The sequence below is a fragment of the Podarcis liolepis genome (assembly GCF_965112155.1).
Source record: "Podarcis liolepis genome assembly, chromosome: 14".
Lineage (NCBI taxonomy): Eukaryota > Metazoa > Chordata > Lepidosauria > Squamata > Lacertidae > Podarcis > Podarcis liolepis.
This window is the reverse complement of record NC_139569.1, coordinates 3,267,145-3,293,216: the sequence shown is the minus strand read 5'-3', so window position 1 is coordinate 3,293,216 and position 26,072 is coordinate 3,267,145. Positions and strand designations below refer to the sequence as shown.

Below are 26,072 nucleotides of genomic sequence, written 5' to 3'. Positions count from 1 at the left end.
TAATTAGCTAAGCCTATTACGCGGGACTCTGGACCCGAGTAGACCTTGTTAGCGACTCAAAGGGAGCCTCCCGCTGGCTATGCTGGAAGCTCTGCTGAAGTCACCTCAGCTGGAAGTCAGTCTTTGCATATCTTAAAGTCACTGAGTACACAGAAAGCCTGCAGGGAATCCCCTGTCACTGTCTGTGTTAAATAAGCTGAGTAACACTATTAGTTGGAAACGCAACCGCGATTAAAAAGCAGCACTCCTGGAGCACAGTCTCCTAGATTAGCCAAGATCCTTGTGGCTGGGAGCCCACATCATCTGTTCATCTGTTCTTCCATTTGCTCTGCTTGCCCTTGGATTAATCCACTGTTGTCTCCTGCAAGTGGAGCAAGGGCAGGTGTTATTTGACCATCACCGGGAAAGAAAGGTCATGTTGAAGAGCGTGAGCAGCACTTGAGAAACAGGAACCCTGCAAAGGGGGGTGTTTGGGTGTCAGCTCGTGCCTCTGAACTGGATCAGAAGAGCTTGGCTGCAGCTGGATCAGGCCAAAGGGGGCCCATCCAGTCCATCATTCTCTTCCACACAGCAGTCAAACCGAAGCCCCAAAGGCAAGGAGGACTGGAGTATGACTGCGGTGCACTCCCCACCTGGGATTGCCAGCAGTGATGCTCCAAGGCATACTGCTTCCGACACAGAACGCAGCCATTGTGGCTGTTAGCCATTGATAGCCCTCTCCATGAATTTGCCTCCACTCTCTTGTAAAGCGATCCAAATCGGTGGCCATCCCTGCTTCTCGGTGAAGCAAATTCCACAGTTTAACATGGTGCAATAGTGTGGCTTCAGGAAAAGGAAGACATACTGGGTAATACAAGCTGCGCTTACAATATTTGTTGTGGGGAGAGCTGCTCCAGGCAGCTGTGGATAGCCAGAGAGAAGCATTGATCCCCATTCTGTTAACCCTTTCCCATTTTGCAGACTCAACCCATTTACTTCCTACAAGCTGCGCCTGAAAGCAACCAACGATATTGGAGACAGCGACTTTGGAGCCGAGACGGAAGCAGTCACAACGCTGCAGGATGGTAAGGGTGCCCCAGCTCAAAACTGAGCATAGCTGTTTCACAGTAATCCAGGGGATCCACCCCCCCAGTGCATTCGGTCCCAGCATTGCACCTCAGGATTAGGAGACAGGAAGATGCATAGGGCTAAAACACACCGTTTGGGCACTATTGACAGAGGCAGTAGCACAGTTTAGCCTCCTCAACAGTGAACTGCCCTGCAGTGCCTTCAGATAATGAATCTTGCTGATTTAAACCCCGTTTGATTGTCTTCCAGGTTCTGTGCTAACGAACCATTATCTTTCCTGAAATTGAATAATTTAACAAGGAACATTAAAAATGAATGTAGAATTGAGCCTATGTTTGGAGAACTTTCTCCAATTGTTTTCACTCCAAATCCACTTTCAGGCTGCAGAAGTGCTAAATGGTTGAACGAGAGAGAGAGAGAGAAAGAGAGAGAGAGAGAGAGAGTGCATGTCCAGCAAGCACAAACATTTTAGACTGCTAGTTTGTACAGGCAAAAAGCAATTTACAATTGCAAAGTGCTTCTCCCCCCACCCTTTTGTCTTGGATGAGTTTCAGGTGCTTTTTGTTCAATAATAATAAATGGAGTACAGTAATTGTTCAGTGCATGTGTACGGTTGTTTGATGTAGACATGAACTTTCCTATTCAAGGCAGTCTTTAAGGTATCAAGGGTTAGGGTACAGAGGCACATCCACATCCCCAGTGGACAGGCAGAAGGCGAAAGGAAAGTAATTGCCTGATGGTAAGACTGAGGAAAGGCAAGACAAGGTGGTAGCAGACAGGTGCATGAGCCAAAAGGTACACTGATAAACAATCTAGCAGGTCAATAGAGAAACAGGTACACTGGTCCAACAGGAACTTTGTCTTTCTCGGGAGACAAGATGCTCACATTGTGAAGAATCAGGCTGAAATCTGAGGCTCCATAAGCGCAAGTGAAACCACAACGGTTTCTTCAATCGACCAACATTGCTGAACCAGTGAGCTTCAGAGGATACAACTTTTGGCAAGCTGTCCTGCTGAAACACAGGCAATGGCATGCTTGGGCCCAGTCAGTAGACCCTGGGTGTGTGGGTGTGGGTGTGTTTGAGATTCCTGGTGTGTTATTGGGAACAGATCTTGATCTGAGATGAAGATGCATGCCCAGATCTTTCTCCAGCATTGCATTGGGAAGAGAGGTATTACAGAAAGCATCCAATGGAGCTGGGTGGAAAACATGAGCTCACTCCTCTCAAAATCTGGGACTGCACTTCAGATCATGTCCCACCCCCCTTCATTCCAGGACAAAAGGCTTATACGCACCCTTTGCCTTGCTCTTTCCAGGCAGAGTCTAGCACTTTCATGCCCCATGTCCAGGCTTCCCCCCTCCCTGAGCTTTAGTACTCAGTTGAAGCAAACTCAGTTCAGGTTTTCTGCAGATTGAAGCTCACTCTGATTGAGCTTTGAAGAGTGGGGTTTTGCAGGCAAAGCATTGGAGATTGGGGTAAGTGCTCAGACATGGAGCTTTCAATTGTAGACTGTGCCTGGAAAGAGCAAAGTGTGGATAAGACCAAGCTCTAAATGTGTTCCCACCGCACCTCTGCTGTTATCTACCCCTCCCTGCAAAAAAGATAACAGAGGTTGGGGGTGGGGTCTAACTAAAGGATGCTAATGAATCCTGTCTATTAACACCACCACCCCTTTCTTCCTGCGGAAAGCAGGAGTGGGGACTTGCAGGGAAGAGGGTGCTCTGCTTCACACATTTGGACTTTTGCAATGCTCAAATAGTTTTGGAGGAGGAATTCAGGAGTGAATGGGTTTGCAGATAGGAGGAAGCTTGAGCGGGGTGTGTCCATTGCATCCCCCCCCATGTCCAAAGAGCTTCTGGATTGTGGCTGTAATGTGGAGGTACTATTCCTCTTGGACAGCAACTCTGCAGTTGTAAAGATGAGTGACTCCAGTTTGTGTGGCTTTCATGTGTCAAGTTTACTTTGGATCATCTTTGTTTTAAAACCCACATTGGCTGCAGTGCACATTCAGCGTCTCTTCTGAAAACTCTCTGTTATTCATAAACTCTCCGTTAAGAGCATTCATAAGTGATGTGCAAAGTGCATAATAGCTTAAGAAGCCCCTTTTAGCATAATGCATGAAAAACAGCATGCATGGGAGCATCTAGTTCTGTTCTCTGGACAGGCAAATCAACTGCAAAGTTGAATGTGTGCTGATTCCAAGTTGGAAAAGTTGTTTAAGTAAAGCAACCCTCACTGAGCATATTGTCAAGAACTCCATAATCTTAGTTTTACCTGAGATGATCATAAAATGCCTGGCTGTTATAAATCCACCAATATCAGGGTGAGCTCCTTTGAAAATAAACCATTTGCAATGCAAATGACCCTACAACTCTCTTTGGGCTTCCAAGCTGGCTTTGGGCTAGTGTTTCTCCCTGTGTCTCCTGGGAATTGGATGTAAATGGAGTTTCAAAGGCAGGGGTAGGGTCTGTGGCTCCGTATCAGGAGGCAGAAATCCCCAGAGGTGTCCGCAAGCCTTGGGATGTGCTGAAAGTTGGCCTTTGAATCCCATCCTTATCTTTAAGCTGCCACGGTTTGTCTCATCTCTCTCTCTCTCTCTCTCTTGCTGCAGCAGACTAGCGCAGCTGATGTTCTGGGGGTCATTCCCATTATATATGTCTACATAGATAGATATATCCTTCCCAAAGTGCACTTCGGGTTGAGTTTTGGAAAACCCAGGGCCCCCACTGGCCTCTATACAACAGAAATGATTAACTGTAAAAGCTGCTCACCTCCTCAGCAAACTCAGAGGATTTATTTTGCTGAGCAAACCTGCTGCGGCTAGTGGAGCATTTTAGTGTGGAGAGCTGGGAGCGCCTGATAAGCTTCCCCGGCTTTGTCCCTGATACATTCCGTGCATTTGCTGCACAGGTAGGATAGATGCTCAAAGCAGGTTTAGGCAGCTGGGCTTCTCATAGGTGGGGTGGGGGAATGGTGGGAGGGGGTCCCCACTCGCTCCTTTGCAGCACAGCAGTGCCTCTGTGGCAAGCCAGGCGAGGAAGAACTTCCAGCAACAGAATGCCTTCTCTGCTTCTCTGCTTGTTTCTCACTTTGATGCCTGTTTCCTTTATATATCCATATTTAGTTCCAGGCGAACCACCAAATTCTGTGTCTGTGACCCCGCATACCACGTCTTCTGTCCTCGTGCAGTGGAAGGTTAGTAGCATATAAAAGTTGGGGGGCGGGTGTCTCTTGACCAGGGGAGCGCAGAAATGCAGGCTCTTGGGAAATACACAAGGGCTGGCGGTCCAAACGATTCGTACCTTTTTCCAGTCACACCTCTAACCTTCTGAGGAGGGTGCAAGACTGAAAGCCCACAGCCACCGGATGCCCTCCCAGCGAAGACCTTGCATGCAGACGCAGCAGAATTTGCCCTGAGACCACACACTTTGGTTGAGTCTCCCTGCAATTCATCACTATCTATGTTAACAGTCGCTGCTGTCTCACTGATGTCTATTGCGGTGTGGCTTGGCTTGCGCAGAAGACCTTGTTCATGCAGCATGAACACTCTCAGTTACAACATGCTGAACAAATGCAAGGTGTGTTGAATGTTTTCACCCAAGGAGGTGTGTGTAGGCATCAATCAGCAGCTCACCTCCCAGTCAGTCGTATAATGGAGTAAGGGGAATGCAGACAGAGGACCGCGAAAGGCCACGTGTTAGGAATAAAGGCCGATTCTGTTGATAGATTTTGGGTGGATAATACATGTGAAATAGGTGGTAGTTTAGATAATTGTGTGCTTTTTATTTCATGAAAATGTAATGGGATAGTTGCACTTGAGCCACATCGCAAAAACTGAAGGCAATTACATGTCATTACCACGCTTATGTTATTTGGGTGCTCAGCAATTTAGACGCGAGGTAGTTTGCAGATAAAAAAAAAAAGTAAAATAAGCTTAAACTAGCTAAATGCTGAGGAAACACAGTCAAAACAGCAGTTATCATAGGTTACCCAGCACAAGGCAATGTTTTAACATGCTGTTTGGAAATGCACTGAAGCTTCTCAGCTCATTGTTTTGACCCCTGTTGGAATGAATTGAGACTTCTTTGTAGAATGAGGTGATGGTTCTGTAGTTCAAGAGTGATTTCAAAATCCCTTTAGTGTTAAATTTAACTTGGGCGCTTTGTTCTAGTCCATTTCTGGTTTTGATCCAATAATTTGTCCAAATTTTGCAGTGTAAACAAATAGCCATTCTCACTCCTCCAGACCTGGCTGGCTGCTACTCATAATCACTTTTACCTGCCTCTGCAGATCCTCTGGGCCTCTCGTAGAGATAGACAGAAAATCCTAAATAATCCATTACCATCAAAAGCTAGGTTTTGTCCATGAAAGTCGGATAAGAGCAGGATGCCCTGACCTTTCAGCAAAGTACCTTTTCCAAGGCAGAAGTATGATTATCAGGGAGGCAGAAAGGAAAGAGCTTCCCTTGCCATTTATCTCTTAGGTCCCTTTGTGCCAGGTATCTAAATAGCTTCTGATTCTGACATAAGATCTGGACTCCAGAGGGAATCCTGCTTGCTTGCCTTTTAATCGGGCTTGATGTGGATCAGGAGGCTTTTATGAGGGACAGGAAAAATAGAAATTGGGGGCGGGGGTGCTGTGGAGCCCTCGTTATCAGAAACTTGATTATCAAAAACTACTTGTTAATTGAACTGGCTGCATTTCCCCTACGTAGATTCTGATCAAGGCAGCCCTATGTAAACAGCCCTCATTCTTATTCACATTTTTAATTAACCAAATGTTACGGATGGTCCCCCAGGCTGTTCAAAAAGTTGGCCTCAGGCAGATGACACAAGACTGTATCAAAATATGTTACTTGCAAGAGTCCTTGAGGCCTCGAGATCAACCCCAACCTGGAATTAGGAGAGCAAATACAATATTCAGAGCCCCAGAAGTGATAAGAAGTTATGGGAGTCTGAAATGAGACCATGCTATTTTATTCCAGGGGCTGCAATATAATAGACCCAGGTGTTGAAGGAAATAGGAATGTAAAGAATACAAATCTTTTACTTCATATATGCATGTCTGTACTGGAGTCAAACTTAATGCGTTGTGGAAATGGAAGAGACTATTCCTGGCCCACCTTGACTGCACCAAGCATATATTTGGGAGATGAGGCAGATGTGTGCATGAAGAAAGCGATGGATGTGTGGACCCAATTCATCCATCAGTACAGGACCAGTGACTGGGAAGGTGGAGTTGCTGTAATCCATAAGGGTTACATGTCTCTTTTAATGAGTTCCCTGTCTAAGATGCAGCCACGTTGAAGCACGGATACAGCTAGTGTCAAGCAACTGAGCCACAAGAGGGATTCTGCTCAGCTCCCTATTGCCCTGCTGCTTCACAGCCTCCACTACCAAGGTGACAGATGCGATGTTGAGGATCTCTGGGTAGGCTTCAGTTACAAATGCTGACGTCTCCTTAATCAGCACAGCTCAGGATTTCACAGACACCGTGGCAACCATGGGTCTGTCTCAATGTTTGTTAGGCCCAACAGCTGCTGCAGTTCATACATTGGATCCAGTTTTCTGTACTAGACAGGATGAAGCTGATCTTTGGGGAAGAACTCCTTGGTGCCTCTTTATCATTGGCAGTTGGACTTGCTCTTATTTCAAACCTCCTTCACGTGGTTAAAAGCTCAATTGTGAAAGTCCGCACACACCTCAAACTTAATGGAGTCAGATGGTCTTCTGTTGGCCCTAAGGGAGCATCCAGTTTACTCTCTGTTATCTTTGTGAGTTCCTGGAACACACAAGCTGTTGGCGCAATAGCTCCACAGAACCCCCTTCCCTGTTTATCAGAAGTCATCCGTCTCCCTGATGACCTACAGAGTTGCAAGGAACATAGCAGCAGAGACAGCGTCTAGAGCTCAGGTGGATGGAAACTTATGACATTTCTGACTGCACGTAGCTCATCCCCAAACATTCAGCTGAGTTTTCATGGGTGAGGAAAGAAATGCCCCAGCTTAGCCTCTATCCATGTGGGATGCTGGGTGCCCCAGTGGCATGCCCTGATAGTACTGCTTAGTACTTTGAGGATAAAATCACTGAGATAATTCCTGGCCTGGATTCTGCTTTGGGATCCAGGTCCAAAGCAGAGTCATCATCCAGAGTGTCATCTTGGATGAAAATGAGGACTGATGAGTGCTTGCTTGGCCCTTGTCCTTGGCTGGTGAAGCCTTGTTGAAGGTTATCATTAAATGCATATTGTGTGAGGGAGTAATGCAAGATTACTTGCATTACTCTATTATCTATTATCGAAGCCACCACCTCTATTATCGAAGCCACCACTCAGCCCCTTGACTTGGTGAAATTATGCATTAGTTTCAAACTTTGCATTCCTAGCCAAGGTTGGCAAGTGGGCCATCACTTAACTCTGTAAAGTCTCAGACAAACTGGATCCATTTTTTACTTGCATCTCAGGTTTGGGATGGAAACCTCCTTTGTCACTCTTGTCGATGTCCTGTGTTGGCATAGATAAACCCTACGTGACAACCTTTACCTTCAGGGAGCATGACCCTGGATCTGCCAGTGACCTTTGACTCTTCTGTAGTGGTTCTGCTCCTAGCTGATGGGACGATTTCACAAGAGACTGTTGGTTTTCCCTGGAGAAGTTTGCCATTGGGATCCTATGTGGTCAGGTCAAACTGTATTGCCTCCATGTGGCTCCATCTTGTCCCCCTTGCTTTTCAACATCTACCTGAAACCACTGAGTGAAACTGTTCAGGCGGAGAGGCTCCCATATACGAAGTATTGCAAAGGATGATGGGATGGGATTCTCAAGTCACCTCCCTGACTGTGGCTGCAGGTTGTGTCCCAGCAGCCTTTTAGGTACAGGACACCTTGCATGTTGCTGTGCCTCATGCCCCAAGCAACTTCTTGTCCTGGATAGTCTCTTTCATGTCCTTTTGACTTTGCAAGGGATGCTCCTTTTGAGTCATGCGGTGGAATATCTTGGGCTAGCACCAGGGCATCTCCACTTCATCTTAAAGCAAGTCTGCATGGATGACTATTTTAACAACCAACATTTAGGCTGAATCTCAATTATGGACTAATATTGGGCACAAGCCTTACCTAACCTATTTTTCCCTGGGACATTTTGCAGCCTCCAAATGCTGAGAGCCTGAACGGTCTTCTATTGGGATATCGCATTTATTACCGGGAGTTGGAGTATGAGAGCACGGTCCCAGGACTGGAGTCCAAGGTCATTAAAAACCCTTCAGCTTTACGAGCAGAGCTTACAGGTGAGCAGCCAGTGGGGTGTGTTCCTTCCCCCCACTTTATGCAGTCCAGTTATTTACCATTCAGCTCAGTCTCCAGTGGCTTTAGAAGGGGCACTGAAATGTTTGGCATCTGCATCAAGATGGGCAAGTGCTGAAAATGGTTACTGGGGGAAAAATAAGAGGAAGACTGGCACATGCTCCGAAGCTCCCTCTGCTAACTGGCTGGTGGATTTACGGTATCTCCAGTGGGGTCACTCAGGGGGCCTGCTGTCCTTCCTCTCCCACCTTCAGTTATTGCTTCCTGCTTTCTGCTGTTTCCGTGTTGTGGCTATCTCGATAGTAAATCAGGTGTTCAGAGCTCCATCAAATTAAAGGCTTTATTGATTGGGAGAGAAGAGCAAAGGGTGGGGGGAGTGGGAGACCCTGAGCCATGCCAGTCAGAGCATCGTCTGCCACGCCGTCAGAGGCGCTGCTCTCTGAGGATGTTGCAGACAGTAATGTGAACAAGTAAATGTATAACATGGAATTTCCAGGGGGGTGGGGTTGTCTTTCTGTCTCCTTGGTTCACACTCTCTAGCACAAATCCCCTGTGTTCCAGCCCTGGCAGGATCTGGAGGGGGCCTTCTGCCCTAGAGCAGCCTTGCCTGGTGCCTGTTTGTTCCGCGACTCTAAGGACATCTTACGCTTCCTCATATTGCCTGCTTGTTTGATTTCTCTCTGTGGCAAGGAGCCTGAGCAAGCCCTCGTGACTGATGATCTTTCGACACGTTATCTAGAAAGTGATGTGGCTTTTATTGCCTGTCAAGGTGCAGTCCTCAAGCTTAAAGCTGTCTCTGCGTGCGCCGCATCATTTCCCGCTGCCTGTGCTGTACATCATGTGCAATAACTGTTTTCCTTGCCCTCTTAACAACTTTCTGCTTTGCTTACCCTGAATAGCCCAAAGCAGCTTCAAGACAGTGAACAGCAGCTCTGCATTAACGACGTATGAATTAACACGTAAGTGCATGCGGATGTACACACACACACACACACACACACAGAGAGAGAGAGAGAGAGAGAGAGAGAGAGAGAGAGAGAGAGAGAGAGATGCAATCCTGGGGAAGAGGCGAGATTCCTGGGGACCTTTTAGGGCCTTATACCAGGGCCACATTAACACCATACTTTTAATGTGTTGTGATACCACTTCAAACAACCATGCTCCCCCAAAGGATTCTGGGTGCTGTAATTTGTTAAAGGTAATGAGCACTGTTAGGGGGGTTGGTTGTTAAACCACTGTGGGAATTGTCACTCTGGGAGGGAAATAGGGGGTCTCCTAATAGCTCTCATGAATTTTCATGAAATCTGTCCACAGTGATTTTGTGGCAAGCCTCAGTCCCGTTTTCTTGCACGTTGCCTGGGAAATATTATCACCCTTCCAACAGCAAAAAAACAAACAAACCCCGAAACAAATGCTCTTGTGTATGAACTGGCAGGAGTTTGAAAGTCCGTAAAAATGTCTGTTTCATATAATATATCAGATGGTTTTATTTATTATGCTGGCAAAATTTAAGCAGTAAATCAGATACCATCAGCTGTCTGTCTACCTGAAACCGGCAGGCAACACACTGCTCTCTGACTCAGATACGTGGGCAGAATACTGGTAAATACTTCGGGAAATCTGAAATTAGAAGGGCTCATTATTGAACTCGTGAAACTGTTCCTACGATAATGGTTTGCTGCGACTCTCAGTGATACCGAAGCTGAAGGGTAACTTGCCAGTTGTGGAGGAACTGATATGCAAATAAAGAGCTTGAGAGCGATGCTTGCACTATTTCGTGACATTTCCAGCCCAGCTGCTTGGCAGTATTTTGCTGGTGGGCTCCCCAGATGCTTCGTGTCCTTTGTAAGATGGGTGGCCTGATTTGAATATGCAAATCATGGCACCACAAGTATCTGCAGGTCTCTGTGAACGTACGGACATGGATGTGATGCTCCTTTCTACCACGATCTTGCTTCTTAAATGTGCTCAGGGCTCCTCCCTCCCCTGCCGCTCCTCTGTGGTCTCCCTCCTATTTTCCTTTTGCCATCCCCTTCCTGCCTCTGTCAATGCTCATTCCTGAGTTTGAGCTCAGGAATGGTTGCCCAGTGGCCAAAGGCAAAGCTGGTGATGTCAAAATCTTTTCTCAGGTTTTGTGTGCTCAGCATTCAAGCTATGATTGCCTGGGGGAAAGGACGTCTCTACACACACACACACACACACACACACACACACACCTCCAAATAAGACTCTTGCATTTCCAAGCATGCTTCTTGCGCTCTGTCAGTTCCTCTGGACCCAATGCCTCTGGGGAGGAGACCATAATGGCCTCTGCTATGGCTAATGGTTTCTGCTGTGGATGCATCTTAAGGATGACTAGGATTTGGTCTTCCTTGCTGCATGTAACATAAGATAAAGGGTTCAACCATGTGCAAACAGCCTCTCAGAATCCACCACTGTTATTTACGGGCAGAGAAACTGCACAAGGCAATGACCATTTCTTGGGGTGGGGGGGGGGAGAAGAGAAGTTCAACAGTTTCTCAGCTTCAACACTGAGCTTTGGTCCAAATGCCGGACACTGTAAATTTGTGAGATGAGCTAGGGAGCTCCAAAAGAGAATTCTCACATCTTCACCACACTGTCATTCCCAGTATTCTTTGCGAGGAATGATTTGAACTGATATGAAAGCAAAATAATGTCTCCTCCTAGAGATCCAACTAGAATATCAGAGTAATATCAGAGCGATTTGATACCTTTCCATTTATTCACCTGTCTTCTGGGCTACTGAGAACTTTTAAGTGGGACATCAAATATGTTGGTAACCCAATTGTTTTGCGTTTCCAGAACTGAAAAAGTACAAGAGATACGAAGTTGTCGTGACAGCATACAATATTGTTGGAGAGAGCCCTGCCAGCACTCCTGTGGAAGTCTTTGTTGGGGAAGCGGGTAAGTAAGCTGGCTGCTAAAATCCTGTATGTAGATCTGACTCGATTTCCCTAGATCTGCTGGAAGGGGAGAACTCTAAGGAAGCCCCTAGTGGAGCTGGTGGCAGCTGGTACCCCAGAGCCAGTATATTTAAACGTGTATGAAAGAAGCACAGAGCAGAGTAGTTTGGTTCTCTGGAAGTGAGATTGGTGGCATATGAATAATAAAATGATGGTGATGATTTTGTAAGCAAAAAAGCAAGATGCGGAGATCAGTTTGAAAATGCATGGAGAATTTATTGAAGTCTCGGGAAAATCCTGGATGGGGAGCAGGCTTTTAGCTCTAGCTCTCTGTCCTTCCCAAGATTACCCAAAGCAGGAAAAAATACGCAAGAAAGCCATGATTACAAAATCAATTCTGTAACGTAAGAGAAATCAGGCAAATTCACTCAGCTTGTATAACATAGACCTGCTGCAGGATTCAACTTTTCTTGGTGCAGAATTTGGTTTGCCTGTGATGTGAGCAGAATTTTAAATATCATTTAACCCAAAGCGTACATGAAAATATTTTGTGTGTGTGATGATGATGCGGTGCAGGCAGACACAGCCTTTGGCATCCGATGCTGAACGAATGGCATATTTTCCTGAAGATCATTTAGGACCAAGTCCCTTTTCAATGCAGATAAGCTTGGTCAGAGCTGGGAGCAGAAATGCCCCTGCCTTAGATTTGCCGTGCGCTGCCAGCTAAAACAACGGAATCTCATTTCAACCTTCCTCTGCACCTTCGCAGAGATTCATTCCTCCGTGCATTTATCCTCCATTTGAACGGGGTGGCTGGGTCTGCCTCTAGTGGTCCCCTGTGCAGCCCATGCATTGGGCAGGATGTCTGCCGAGGGGATGTTTCTGTGCAGGTTGCTGCATTCATATAGGCGCCTCTTAACAGATGCTGGATGTGTGAACATTACAGTGAGTGGGGACCAATACTCTGCAGAACAGAATGGAAAAACAGGCCAGGAACTCATTACTGTACTCATTATTCTGTTACACGCTCGTAAAGGGCAGAACTAATGATATGCACTGATACACTTTGAGCAACTCACAGTTTAATGCAATATCCATATATGAACATACAATAAAAGATAAATAAGGCCTATTAAGTCAGTGAAAATAATGTTTGCGGGGTGGGGGGACAACCGTGCTTAAAGAAATATTATTGGGTCAGACACCATCTCTCAGCTTAATCTATAGAGCTGTAGGATAACAACAGTGTGTCTGTGAGTTCCTTGGAGGAAGGGGTTTGATGAAAATTGGATGAATTCATATGTGCCTTCCACAAATGGACTTCAGTGTATGACTGAGCACAGACTAGTGAGGGGAATACAGGGAGTGCAAAGTGGGACCCCTGTAGGCACTGTTTTCAGAAGGGCATAGTGTGTGGTGGGGGTGATTTTGCTAAAATTGGGAGGGCCCCTGCCTGAGATGAAGCCACTGGCGGAGGAAGAGGAGTGCGGGGGGAGCGCACTGCCCCCGGCAGCGCGATCCCGGGGGGTGCCATCGTGGCTGCTCCCCCGCCTGCGCTGGGCGCCATGCCCCTGCAGGCGGCGTGCCACACCCCCAGGACGCACGTCATGCCCCTGTGGGTGGAGCGCCATGCCCCTGGGTGGCATGCTACCCCCACCCCCACCTGCTCTCCGCCCTCCCCCACTGGATGAAGCTTGTAGATTTCATAAAGACCTGCTCTGCCATTCCCACCATCATTCAAACCAAGACTGGGGCACAATGGATGGTTCACTAAGCAGGATGCAGCCCGCTGCGCACCATGCTGGGCTGCCCTTGAAGTTGCTCCAGAAAGTGTACCTGGTGTAGGGTGCCACTACATGGAGATGGGATCATGTGTCACTCACCCTTAAAACACTGCACTGGCTGGCTGTGAGCCACTGGGCCCAATTGGAGGTGTCAGTTCTAGGGTCCTGAGCCACTTAGGGTTCTGTACAGAAGTGCCCTGTACAGAAGTGCCCTTTCCCAGTACTTGGGTGAGGAAACCCTGCTCATGGCCCGGCCTGGGGCCGCTTGAGACAGGGCCTTTTTGGTGTCAGCACTCCCTGTGGAATGGCCTCCCTTGGTGGGGGTGCATTCAATTCCTCCACACACAGTCAAATTTAGGGGTCAATGTTTGTCTGCCCAAGCTGAGAGGACTTGAAGTTTGCCCTGGGTCTTAATAGTGATGCTGTATAACATTAATATTTGAGTTTTGCGGGGGGGGGGGGTTGGTTAATTAGATATTCCATACGATTGCTGTACTTGATCATTGTTCACTGCCCAGGACTATTTAGAGGAAGAAAGGAATAGAAATAAAATGAAATTGACGGCAGCAGCATTTTGTGGCTATATGGCCACAAATTTGGCCATATGTGGCTATATGGCCACAAAATTGGCTATATTGCCAATTTCCCTATTTCAGGCAGGCAGAAAAACCAGGCGGTCCACCCATGCCCTCTAGTCCACCTTGGTGGGCCATATCCTACAGACGGCACAGCACAGCTCCCAAAATACCACAATACAAATTTCAATAGTCCCGACTTTGCCAACCTGGTTCGCTCTTGGTGCTTCGCACTACAATTCCCATCACCCCCAGCCAGCAGGGCTATAGGATGCTGGGTCTGGTGGCTGCTGTAGCCCCAGACATCTGGACACAACCACCCCTGGCCAAAGCTGCATTAGGCCGTTCGGTCAATGCGGACTCCCTTTCTGCAGTGCATGCTTATTTTTCCTGCTCTGTTCACCCGAACCTGCACTCTGGTCTGCCTCCCTGCGATGGAGGTTCCTTGCGTCAGATTTGACCCGTGCCCCCAGCTAATGCGACTCAATCTACTTTCACCTCCGTTACCCTGGTGTTTCATATTTAACATGCAAAGGTTCCATTTCAAATTCCAGAATTATTTTCATTACAGTTTCATTAAATCCGAGATGTCTTGGGCCTTGGACAAGCTATTAGCTCCTTCTGACCTTTTCATTTCAAACATCACAGTAATGTTCTGTTATCTTTCCCTAAAACTCCATAAATTAATCAGGGCAGCTGTGCTCTCTCTGAGCGCTCTGGGGCAGTTCTTGCTATTGAGCTGTCAGTATTATATTCCTGCTGCTGTTCTGTCTTCCACCTGCAAAATATGACATTGGAGTTGTAACACAGTGCCTGCTGAGCAACGTATGCTTTTCTACAGGGAGGCTACATGATGTTAAGAGGGCATGTGGATGCGAAGGACATCTACCAGGAGCATCTGGGGTGGTTTCCTTGGAGGGCTCTATTCTTCAGCTGCTCCTGACCCTCATTGAAATACATCTTCAGCAGCAGAGGAAAATGAAATGTATAATGAGGTTTCTGCTGCAATTCTGTCCAGCCTCGGCCAAGCTCAGTGTCAGGCTGCAGAGTCTACTGGGCGTAACGTAAGAATAGCCCGCTGGATTAGGCCAATGGCCCAGCATCCTGTTCTCACTGAGATTAAATGACGATTGGGGGAACCTGATATGCTACCTTGAGCTCCTTGGAGAAAAGGGTGTGATGTGAATGCAATAAATAAATAAGAAAACAAAACCCTGAAAGTGGGAGCAGTCTAGTTTCTCTCTCACACTCTCTCACATATACACACACAAAGTGAAGAATAGCATCTGTGCATTTTGCCACGTATCTCAGTTTTTAAAAATGCGAGAAGCCTATACTCTTTTTTAAAAAGGATGGAAGGAAGGAAGGAAGGAAGGAAGGAAGGAAGGAAGGAAGGAAGGAAGGAAGGAAGGAAAGAAAGAAAGAAAGAAAGAAAGAAAGAAAGAAAGAAAGAAAGAAAGAAAGAAAGAAAGAAGGAAAGAAGGAAAGAAAGCTGGGGATCTGGGGCTTATGGTTCATTGCAGGGTGGCAACATCCCATCTGCAGATGCCCATGAATTTGAGAAAGCCTTGGGGACCTTCAGCAAGGACATTGGTGCTCCATCTGCACCCCGCATGCAGATCCTCCTGTTTCTTTGCACCCCTCCCCTCCCAGTGTCTCCCTCGGGTTCCCTGGTGACTCTCCTTGGCCCACAATCCTGCATGCACTTAGGCTACTCAGATCCCCCTGAAGCCAATACCAATCCGGATTTGTCCCCTTCTCAAGCAAGGCTTCGTTCCCACGGTTTCTTCTACACCAGTTCTTGTGAAAAAAGTATTCTGGATTCTGCAGAAAAGCCAAACACAGTTATCATTCCAAAAACTGTGCTGAGGAAGTAGATGCATATCCACAATAATGAAGAGATATCCCTGGCCACAATGAAAACCAAAATAAAGGGAAGTTCATAAATATATATATTTATAAAATCGTCAGAGTTGTTGGGCTTCTTTAAAATAGTATTACAGTTGTCTTTTACTTTGGCTATACATTTGGATATATTTTCATTTGGTTTTTAAATTTGGGCTGAGGACAGGCTGTCCAACTTTGCATCTTGTGTTAATAGTAACGTACATTATGATTTTTGGGATACAAGAGAGTTGGGCAAAGCAAGAGATAAATGTAAAGACTTGAAGAAGCTGCCTGTGATGTCCTGGGACTCGGGCTCGGAACCAGAGGAGTCTCAGTCCGCACCGGATCCTTTGCCTCAGGTGGCATCTGAACCTAGTCTGGGCCTGATCCTGAAGAGTCCCAGTCTGCACAGGTTCCCCTGCAACAAGCACCAGCTGGGCCGAGTCAGGGGCCTGAGCCTGCCCTGGCTCCAGATGCGGGGATGACCTCGTTGCCTCCAGCTGGGCCATCACTTACAGCTGCTCCACTACTGGTTGGCTCAGGGGAGGCTGAGGCGGCCTCTGGGTCTAGTAACCCACCGACGTCTCCCGAGCTGCAGAGACTGAGGTCTGAGAGAAGGAGAGACCTGAGTACTTGCAGGAGGAGTGCTCGCCTTCGGGGCGAGACAGGGAGGTGAGTCATCAGGGGATCAGGACCAGCCGTTACTCCATCAGAGATAAAAGGCTGTCAGACCCCGCCCCACATTGCGGGAGGAACATTGCTGTTTGCCAGAACCTGCCTGAGATCCTGTGTCTGACCTTGTCTGGTTTGCTGCCTTGGCTCTGTTGGACTGACTCTTCATGGAACCCTTGGATTTGGGACTGGACCTGGACCGCGTTGCTCGGGTTAACCCCCGGCCCATCACACTGCCATTTCTTCTTCTGCCTTGACCTTCTTTTCCCTTTTGCTTTAGTTTGCATAAATGTTGGACTGCCTTTGGCCGAGTGGCACCAGGGCTCAAGAAGCTAGAGGAGAGCAAGGGCTGGTCAGGGCTACCCTCCTCATGGTGGTCCATGCCTGCCCCCCCTTGCCCCTTTAGGACACCAGCATTTTAGGATGACAGCTGCGCAGGCTTCCAGAGAGGGACCAGGCTTAAAGGGTGGGCTGGGGGGAGGGAGACAACTTTTTGAAAACTCCCCATTCTGCAGTCAGAGCAAGTTGAGCTTCCTTATAGAGAAGGTACCCTTAAAACAAAACATGGGGAAATAATGTCCAAATTGAGACGTATGTCAGATTGGTTTATCTGCTGCCCTTAATTCTCCCTTGGTAAGGCAGAAAATGCATGGAGATAATTTGCTCTGGATTCATACTGCAAGCTGAAGCAGCTGACTGAGCGCCTCATTAGCAGCTCATTAAGCTGTTAATATTACTCATAAGCAGTTCTCCATACACATGGTGAGGCAGCAGCTCCCTGTTTTAACTCTTAGCAAAGTAGGGTTGCCATATTTTGCAGAGCAAATAAGAGGTCTCTATGAGACTCTATGGTATGCAGATGGCGCTGTGGGTTAAACCACAGAGCCTAGTGCTTGCTGATCAGAAGGTTGGCGGTTCGAATCCCCACGACTGGGTGAGCTCCCGTTGCTCGGTCCCTACTCCTGCCAACCTAGCAGTTCGAAAGCACGTCAAAGTGCAAGTAGATAAATAGGTACCGCTCCTGTGGGAAGGTAAACGGCGTTTCTGTGTGCTGCTCTGGTTCGCCAGAAGCGGCTTAGTCATGCTGGCCACATGACCCGGAAGCTGTATGCCGGCTCCCTCAGCCAGTAAAGCGAGATGAACACCACAACCCCAGAGTCAGTCATGACTGGGCCTAATGGTCAGGGGTCCCTTTACCTTTACCTTTACCTTTATGAGGACTCACATTTTAAATAGCCCTATTACATCTCGGCTATAGAAGCTGTGATATATTGCTGAGGGGGGCAGAAGAAGAGAAGAGGAAAACAAGTCTTTGACCACCAGTTATGTCTCACCCAAAAAGTATAGCCAGAGACATTTTGGCAAATTTTAAAAAACCACCAGGACGGAAACTTTACCCCTGGAAAAGAGGACGTGTCCTGGAAAAAGAGGACACATGGCAACCCTAAGCAAAGTGGCTTGTTTTGTCACATTGGGAGGTTGGGAAGAAGCTTGTGCTCCCTCCATGACTAAGGGGGGGCAGGGTTTGGGCTGAGCCCCCTCCGGCCGCATTTTCCTTTCCTCCACTTTAAAAGCTCTTGCTCCAAAGCTTTTCCTGTGAAAACCTGCTCTTTAAAGCTCAGTCAGAGCAAACAGCTATCTGTGGAAAACCCACATTGACATTTGCTCTGATTGAGTGCTAAAGATTGGGGTTTTGTGGGGAAAGTCTCCAGGTGATAAAAATTAAATAAATGCTCAGACGCAGAGCTTTTAAGTGCGAACCTGTACCTGGAAAGAGGGGGGCAAACCGTAGATGTGGATAAGCTGAGAGATAGCAGATGTCAGAGTTTCACCATCGCCTGCCAAATGCACCCTAAGGTCTTGCATTCCTCCTCCTGTTTAGTTTTCAGTTCTGCCCTGCATCTTTGGGCTCCCTCCATGAGACGGCCACGAAATCAAAATGCTTTCATTAGAAAGGGCAACAAAGGGAGGGAGACGTGCAGAAAACTAGCAATTTCGAAATGCATGCGCTGCTGCGGTTTAATAGAACAATTGTATGCTAATTTCCCATTGAATCCGCGGGAAGCGCCGGCACGGGAACGGTTTGCAGCGGTCTTAGCTCCCCCTAGTGGTAAGTGGAGGTGAGCTCCCATCTCCATCGAAGGAAATCGACAACGACCAAGAGCAGCGCGGCTTCTGATTCTTAAAGGAAAGAAAATAGGCTTGTAAAATCAACAGTAATGTAATGAGAAGGCATAATGTTATTAGGAGCGAAGATGCAGCCTGGTCTCCCTTCTGGCACCTCAAATGCCATTACCTGAGAGAGGCAGGCATTGCACATCCTCTCCAACAGCAGAAATATGGCTGAGCATGTTCTGCCCCAAACATTTTCACTGTGCTTTAAACCCAGGCTGTAAAGTAGCTTATCCTGCCTTTATACAGTGAGGGTTTTCGCTGGCTCTTATTGTTAGAATTATTGCTACCAGCACCAGCAATCTATTGTGCTGTTCATACTTTGTTGTAAGCCGCTCAGGGAATGTTTATTCATGGGAAGCTATACAAATCTAATAATGACAAACAACAAATGCTTGAGTTTAATTATTTGCTTTATGAATATTTAGCTGTGATTGCTGCCTCGCAGGAGATTGGGCTGGATGACCCAATCCAGTCCCTTCCAGCTCTAGAATTCTACAATTCTATATCCCGCCTTTTGATCAAGTTGTCAGGGTGGCTTACGATAAAATATTTTTAAAGCACATTGTAATAACAAGCGGGGGGAAGGCATTTTTAAAGCAGCATAAAAATGAATGTGATGGAACAAAACACTTATTCGCCAGCCTTAGAAAATAAAAATTAAGAGAGATCTTTGCTAGGTGCTGGAAAGACCTAATAATGAGTGTCCAATGAGCCTCTCTGAAGAGAGTGATTCAAAGCCCATTGAGGACTCAGGAGAGCTCAGGGAAGGGTGATCTCAAGATTCCAGCTGGTATTTATGGAGACAGGCAGAAGCGGCTCACCTTTGGGGTGGAGCCACACCACTAGGAAACGGGGCAGGCCAAAGTGTGTGTACACACACCAAAGGTGGTTTTAGGGTCGCATGACCAGTGCAGGTGCACTGGGTGCCACACTGCAGGGGCGCCACAACAGTGATATAGGCGTGTGAGAGGCAGGAACACTGAATTTTTGCATCACGCAGACCGCTGCTGAAATTTGAGAGCCCAAAATCTGCCACTGCATGCACACACACACACACACACACACACACGTCAACTTTCCTTTGGCTTTTTCTCATTTCCAGGAAAGTTAATTAACTTATCCCTCTTTGTTGCATGAAAACCCATAATTCAAAATATCCCCGTCTCTAATGATTTGGGCTCCCTGGGGCAACGATCAGGAGTCGCCTTGTAGAAGTCGCTGGCAAATTACCCTGGAATTTCCTTGTTGTGTAGGTAGGTCACCGCAGTTGTGATCTGACTCTGCCCTCCTTAATCGCTGTCTGATTAATGGCCTTTGATGCCAAAATCTGTTCCCTGAAGAAGAGGGCAGCCGTGTTAAACTGCTCAGGTGAAATGAGTCGCTTAACTAATTGCATTGATTCCAACTGTTCGAGCCCGGTGTGAGCTATGGCTAAGTCTCTGTGCACTTAAAAGGACGTTTCCCTAGACTATGGGATGCCATTGTTATTCTCTGAAGAATTTGTGGATGTGCTAGATAAGATGGAGGCCCATGTAGTCCACCATTCTGGCGGCAACAGTGGCTGACCAGATTCCCCTGAGAAACCGTGACTAGAGCATGAGGCTGCCCTGAGCATATGTTCCCCAGAATGTTTTCAAACTGATCAAACTCTCTATTAAAAGCCATCTGTTTTCCCCAGGTTGACAATTTTTATTGTAAGCTCCTTGCAGCAGGAATCTGTACTCTATCAAAGGCCACTTGCCACAATGGCTATGCTCGGCCTCCATAGTTGGAGGCAGCAGTGTGTCTGAATACCAGTTGCTGGAAACAGCAGGAGAAGAGAGAACTCTCGTGCTTGAATCCTGCTTTTGCTACTTTCCCATGGACATCTGGTGGCTACTGTAAGATGAGGATTCTGGAATAGACGGGCCATTGGCCAGACCCAGCAGGTTCTGCTTATGTTCTTGATAACAATACATTTAAAAGAGTATCCATCACCACCATGCCCTATTGCAGCAAATTCATTTGGGTAACACTGTCTAGTTTAAATCAGTTCTACTGAAGTGGTGGCCCGCAGACTGGTGCAAGTTTATCAGATATTGGCTGCTGGTTCCCAGTGACTTTCCAAAGGCCCAGGGTTGTTGGTTTTTTTGGGGGGAACGACTCTTCAGGGGCAAAATATGGTACCAGTTCCTGGCACATTGTGGGAGGGGAATCTTGGTCCACCACATCAGATAGCTTGAGAAGCACCAGTTTAAACGATTCTACTTTCTTGCCCTAAAAATGGGCTACTTTCACCAGCAGCAACCTATAGAAAAATCATCACCGCCACCATCATCCTTCCTGCTCCTATATGAAAAGTAAACTTGAGAATTTCAGCTCTTTGAGAAATTAGAGGAAAACTGGACTGAAACTAATTTGCAAAAAAAAAAAAAAAGGGATGTGGCGGCACAATAGAGGCTCAATTCTGGGACAATTGCAGAATCAATGAGAGACACGCTGAAATTCAGCCATCAATTCATCTCACTTTCTTTGAATCATTCACACATTGACTAGCTCTTGACTATCAATCTAGACAGCAAGCTGTAAAAGAGACCTTCTTTCTCTCCTTTGTGTAAATGGCTCTTCATTAGGGGGTGGGGGTCCTTTCTATAAACTGAGGGAGGCTTCATGGATTAGAAAACTGTAAGTATGAATGCTTATTTCTTACAAGCAAGAAAGAAGCATCAGGGGGCCCCAGCAATCTAGTGTCTGCCAAAAGACACACCTACGCAACTTAGCGCACCCAGGGATGGGAGATGAATTTGTTCAGGTTCCATTTTATCATGAACTTACCAAACTCACACTGCTCAAACCAATGTGCAAACTGAGGCACAGTTCTTCCTTGCGAACCTCACCTTTCTCTGAGCCTCACCATGCTGTTCTCCACCTACAGAGTGTGTACAAACATGCATCATAAAAATGAATGTATAAGCGAAAGGTGCATGCAAAAAATGTGTATGTTGGTGAAAATTACAAACAAAATTGCATTATGCTAGGGGGAAACAGCTTGCAAAAATGCATACAAGTTTTCACATGGATCTTTCCTTTTTTTTAAAAAAAGGCAAATGTAAGCAGAAATGGGGCAAATTAAATTTAAGATTGGAAAATGGAGAATCTGAGAGAAGCCATCATTAACGGATTCTTCTTCTTTGGGAGAAGGCTTGGGGGGGGAATGTACAGCTTTCCTAGCTAGGCAATTCTGAAAGAGGAAACAGTGGTGATGTGTAGTTGAGGGAAATTTAAAGACAACCCTAACGGTGCATTTGTGGGAGGCAGTGAAAAAGAAAAAGAGAGCAGGGTCCCAGCCTGCCAAGAGTCATTGATCACCTGCTTCGGAGCCTCTGAAGGAAAAGGTGAGCGTGGCCAAGCGCCTGTTCTCAGCTGAATTTCTCCATCACCCCGGGTTGACTGTTCCTGCCATTGGCAAGGTGCTTGTGTCCGTGTTAGAGATGGGCATTAATCTCTGCCTTTCTCAACTTGAACTCTCTGCACTAAACTCTCAGAAAGCTACATTTCAGGGGGGTGCAAAAAAAGCTGGTGTGCAGCATGTTCCAGGCATACATCATGTGTCTAGCCTTTGGGGGGCTGACAAGGCAGGGACTGATGAGAAAATGTCACTGAGGCAGCTTAGGAGAAGATGCCCTCCTCCCCACGCCAGTCTCTCCAGGGGATGGTGGTACCGAATCGGTGGCGCATGCCCTTCTGGCTTGCACCCTTTATAAAGACTTGAGGAATGAGATTATCACCCCTCTTTTATTGTCCATTCTGGGTTGCCCAGCTACTGCCACAGTGTCCTTTCTCTTGGCAGATCAAGGTGAGCAGGTGACACAAAGTTTGCAAGGTCTTTAGCTGGGGCAGTCAGAATAAGATCCACTGTTTGATTATTGATTCAAAACCCTAAAATGTATTTTATGTAATTGACTTAATTCTATTCTTTGTATATCGTAGTGTTGTTTTATTGCTATGGCCAATGGCTGTCACAAATAAAGATTCTTTCATTCAGACTCTCCAGGGGAATAGCAGAAGCTGCCTTAGATAAGGTTGGGATTTTTGTCCACCTTCCCTGCATTGCCTTCTTTCCCTGGCAGAGGTCTTGGGGGTCTTGGGCCCTAAGGGTCTTTTTCCATCACCTCCTTTTTATTTGCTTCTTTTATTTCTTTCATACCATTTATATCTGGGTAGGGTTGTCCAAACAAAAAGGTTTTCAGCAGGCGGCAAATAGAGGACAGTGAAGGCACCTGCCTGATGTCAATAGGCAGGGAGTCCCAAAGTTCAGGTGCTGCCACACTAAAATATCAACTTCAAAATGGCAGGTGGTAGAGACGGAAGCCAGGATATTCTGTTCTATGATTAAATGGTCTGAAAAAATGTTCCAGACTAATGAATGGGCTCTGCCACTGAGCTAAGACCCTTTGCACCCCACCCCAGGGAACCCCTTTTCCAAATTGACCTCTCTGCTGTACATCAACCATGGAACCCCAGTTCAGTCTGGGAGATGGTCTGGAGATCAACCTTTCCTACCCTGGTGCCCTCCAGGTCAACGGTCAGGGATGATGGGAGCCAGGAGTCCAGCAGCATCCAAAGGGCACAACATTGGCTGATCAGATCATTGGGTGACCAGATCAAAAACATTTTAATTCATTTGTTTCACAGCCCTTTTGGGGCTGGTCAGGAGCAGCTCTCCGATTACCATGGCTGCGGGGCAATTCAACTCATATCTATCTCTGTGCACCCATTCTTTAACCAGGATGGAAATGGTCCAGTGATGTCTCCACTGCTTCTTCTTGAACATCGCCCTCTGGGATCAGGAGCACCAGACAACATCTCTCTCCCCCCCATAGAATCATAGAGTTGGAAGGGACCACAAGGGTCATCTAGTCCCACCTCCTGCAGTGCAGGAATCTTTTGCCCACAACCCTGAGATCAGGAGTCCCGTGCTCTACCATCCCAGCTCTGTCCTGCATGGATTGGAAACGGTCCATGCAATTGCCAGCTCATTTTGACCTGAACTCTAGCCACGTGGAATAGCTATGCCAGGATAGGGATGCTAGCATTGTCTTAGTCCACATGGTAGGAACAAATCTGAGGTCCTGGGCAGGGCTGTCTTAAGCATATACGGCGCCGGGGTGCAAAGATCCGCCTGCCCCCCCCCCCCGGTTGCCCAGCCCAGGCACGCAGGAGGGGGGAGCCAGCTGCCTCAGCGTCTCGCTGGCTCGGTCGCCCCTGAACCCACGGCGCAGAGCCACCCGCAGCAGAAGAGCCCACCGTGGCGCTCCAACCGACGGGCGGACTCTTCCCTGGACTCAACTCTCAGGCTCCGGACTCTTGGCCTGGTGTCCCTGAGAGCCCGGTGCCCGGGTGCCCCACGCCCCTAGCGCCTATGTGTAAGATGGCCCTGGTCCTAGGGTGGAGGGATGTGGGGAGGACAGTGGCCAGTGGTCTGGGATGATGGGAGTCCAACAAGATCTGGCTACAGCTGCACTTCTGTTCCCTGCTGAAAAATGAAACCCTGACCTTTGTATACTTAGGTTGCTTCTTTGTGGTCCGTGACAGTGCTCATGTTCCTTCTGCAACAGTTCTGAACCGCAACCGCGGTCTCCTTTTTTGCATGTGTGCACAACTTCTAAGTTCTGCATAGAGTTGCCCCGTGTCTCCCATTCCACCACTGAGTGCACAACAGAGGCAACCCCTTTCTGGCACCAGCCTCCTCCTGTGTTTGTGCCTGGGGGGGGTGTCTGGGACCGCCAACTGATTTCCTGCCTTTGCACTCTCTGTTCTCTTGGCACTGCTACAAAGCCACAGTTAGCGATTCCTATATATATGTATAAAAAAGAATTAATTAATTGTACGGCTTGCTCTTTTTCTGCTATTTGCTCTTCCTTTCTCTTGAGTGATTCATCAAGGGGGTTGTGCCTGGAGGGTAAAGCAAATCCTCCTCCAAGTAGCAACCAGATACAAGGGGGGGGGGAGCTGTACCGGATCCCCAAGCAGAAGACGAGAGCTTCCACGAAAATGGCACCTCTTTGCTTGCCAACAACATCATTTAGGCCCTCGGAGGTTCTTTGCTGCACCTGTTACGCTTGATAACCGGCACCTAAAGCCACAGGAAAAATGCCACACCAAGCCCTGTTTGCATATGTGTGACAGCAAGGGATTAGCAGGGAGCGCATAGCTTGGAATTGCCAGTGCCTTTTGGATATGAGAGGCCATTAATTCCTCCATGTCTAACATAGATATGCTTGTACTTCTGGGGTTTCTGCCCCTCCCCACGCCATGATTTAAGCGAATGCTTTGGAGTCCCCAATGATTTCTTAAGAATTGTTAAGCTGCTGTTGTTTTTGAACACACTGTCAGGTTAGCATAAATGGCTGGTTCTGTACAGAAATGTGCATTTCATTTTCCCAGTACAGTCATACCTCGGGTTACAGACACTTCAGGTTGTGTTTTTTCAGGTTACAGACCCGCCAAAACCCGGAAGTACCAGAAAGGATTATTTCCAGGTTTCGGGGGTCACGCATGCACAGAAGCCCTAACTCGCGCTTTGTGCATGCGTAGAAGCGCTGAATCGCAACCCGCACGTGCGCAGACACTACAGAGGGTCCACTACTGAGGAGCTTCACAGCCAAGTGAGGGATTTGAATTCCCAATTCCTAGTCCTCTTTAATCCTCAGAACACCCCTGTGAGGTAGATTAGGCAGACAGAGGCAATGACTGGCTTCCAGTGTCACTCAGTGAGCTTCATAGCTGGGTGGGATTTGAACCCTGGTCTCCTAAATCCCAACCAGACACTCTGGATTTGCATTTGTATGTTATTCTGTGTGAACCACCTGAGGGGGGGGGGCGCTGTTTGGGCTTAAAGGTGGCATATAAATAAACAAGAACATAACTCTAACCACTAATAGAGTGCAGCGGGTCCGTGCCTAACCTCTGTAGACATAGCCAGGCCCCAAACACATCCCACCTCCTAGAGCAGGGGCAGAGAACTTAGACATGTCATTAGGTTTTTGCCAGTTTTCTGCCAATTTATCTCTTTGGCCTGAGTTTTTCAGGTTCCTAGTGGCACAAATGCCTATGGCCCACGAGAGGCACCTTTCGCCACCCCTTTCTCCCCCAGCGCCTGAAAAGGACCAGCATGGTGCAGCCATGAACTCACCTGCTGTCTGCAGTTATTTTTCCAGTGAGATCCACAAGAGACTTTTCTAGTTAGAGGGATTCTGTTTATGAAGTAACATTCATTTGCACTCTCTTGAGCACCAGGCACCTTTGGAAAGGCAGTAATCATTAACAGATGGTGCAGTTTTCTTAAAGTTTATGCAGTAAAACCTCGGTTCCCAAACTCCTCCATTTTGGAACGTTTCGGCTCCCAAACGTCGAAGAGCCGGACGTATGTGTTCCGGTTTTCGAACGTTCCTCAGAACCCAAATGTCCAACGTGGCTTCTGATCTTCAAAAAGCCTAGCTGTCAGCCAGTCGGAAGCTGCGCCTCAGAATTCGAATGTTTCGGAAGTCGAACCTGCTTCCGCAATGGATTCTATTCCACAGTATACTGCTTGATTCTAAAAAAACCCAAAAACTCACCTCAAAGCAGTTTACAAAAAAAGATAGATTATCAGTATGTAAAATTACCAATAATGTAAAACTTTTTTAAAAAAAAGTTAAAATAACAA

The 26,072-nt window shown here is 47.3% G+C and overlaps 1 protein-coding gene across 8 annotated transcripts in view; it reads left to right on the top strand.

Annotated features, from left to right (window-relative positions):
• SDK1 (sidekick cell adhesion molecule 1) overlaps window positions 1–26,072 on the top strand; it is a 596,711-nt gene that overhangs the window by 525,699 nt on the left and 44,940 nt on the right. For 6 of the 8 annotated variants that reach the window (XM_083474661.1, XM_083474660.1, XM_083474662.1 and 3 more), the window contains exons 32-36: window positions 961–1,064; window positions 4,195–4,265; window positions 8,214–8,352; window positions 9,268–9,327; window positions 11,192–11,293. In XM_083474661.1, coding sequence (XP_083330787.1) covers window positions 961–1,064; window positions 4,195–4,265; window positions 8,214–8,352; window positions 9,268–9,327; window positions 11,192–11,293 — 476 coding nt within the window. The remainder of the gene's footprint in view (window positions 1–960; window positions 1,065–4,194; window positions 4,266–8,213; window positions 8,353–9,267; window positions 9,328–11,191; window positions 11,294–26,072) is intronic. The other 2 variants (XM_083474664.1, XM_083474663.1) reach the window with 1 other exon arrangement.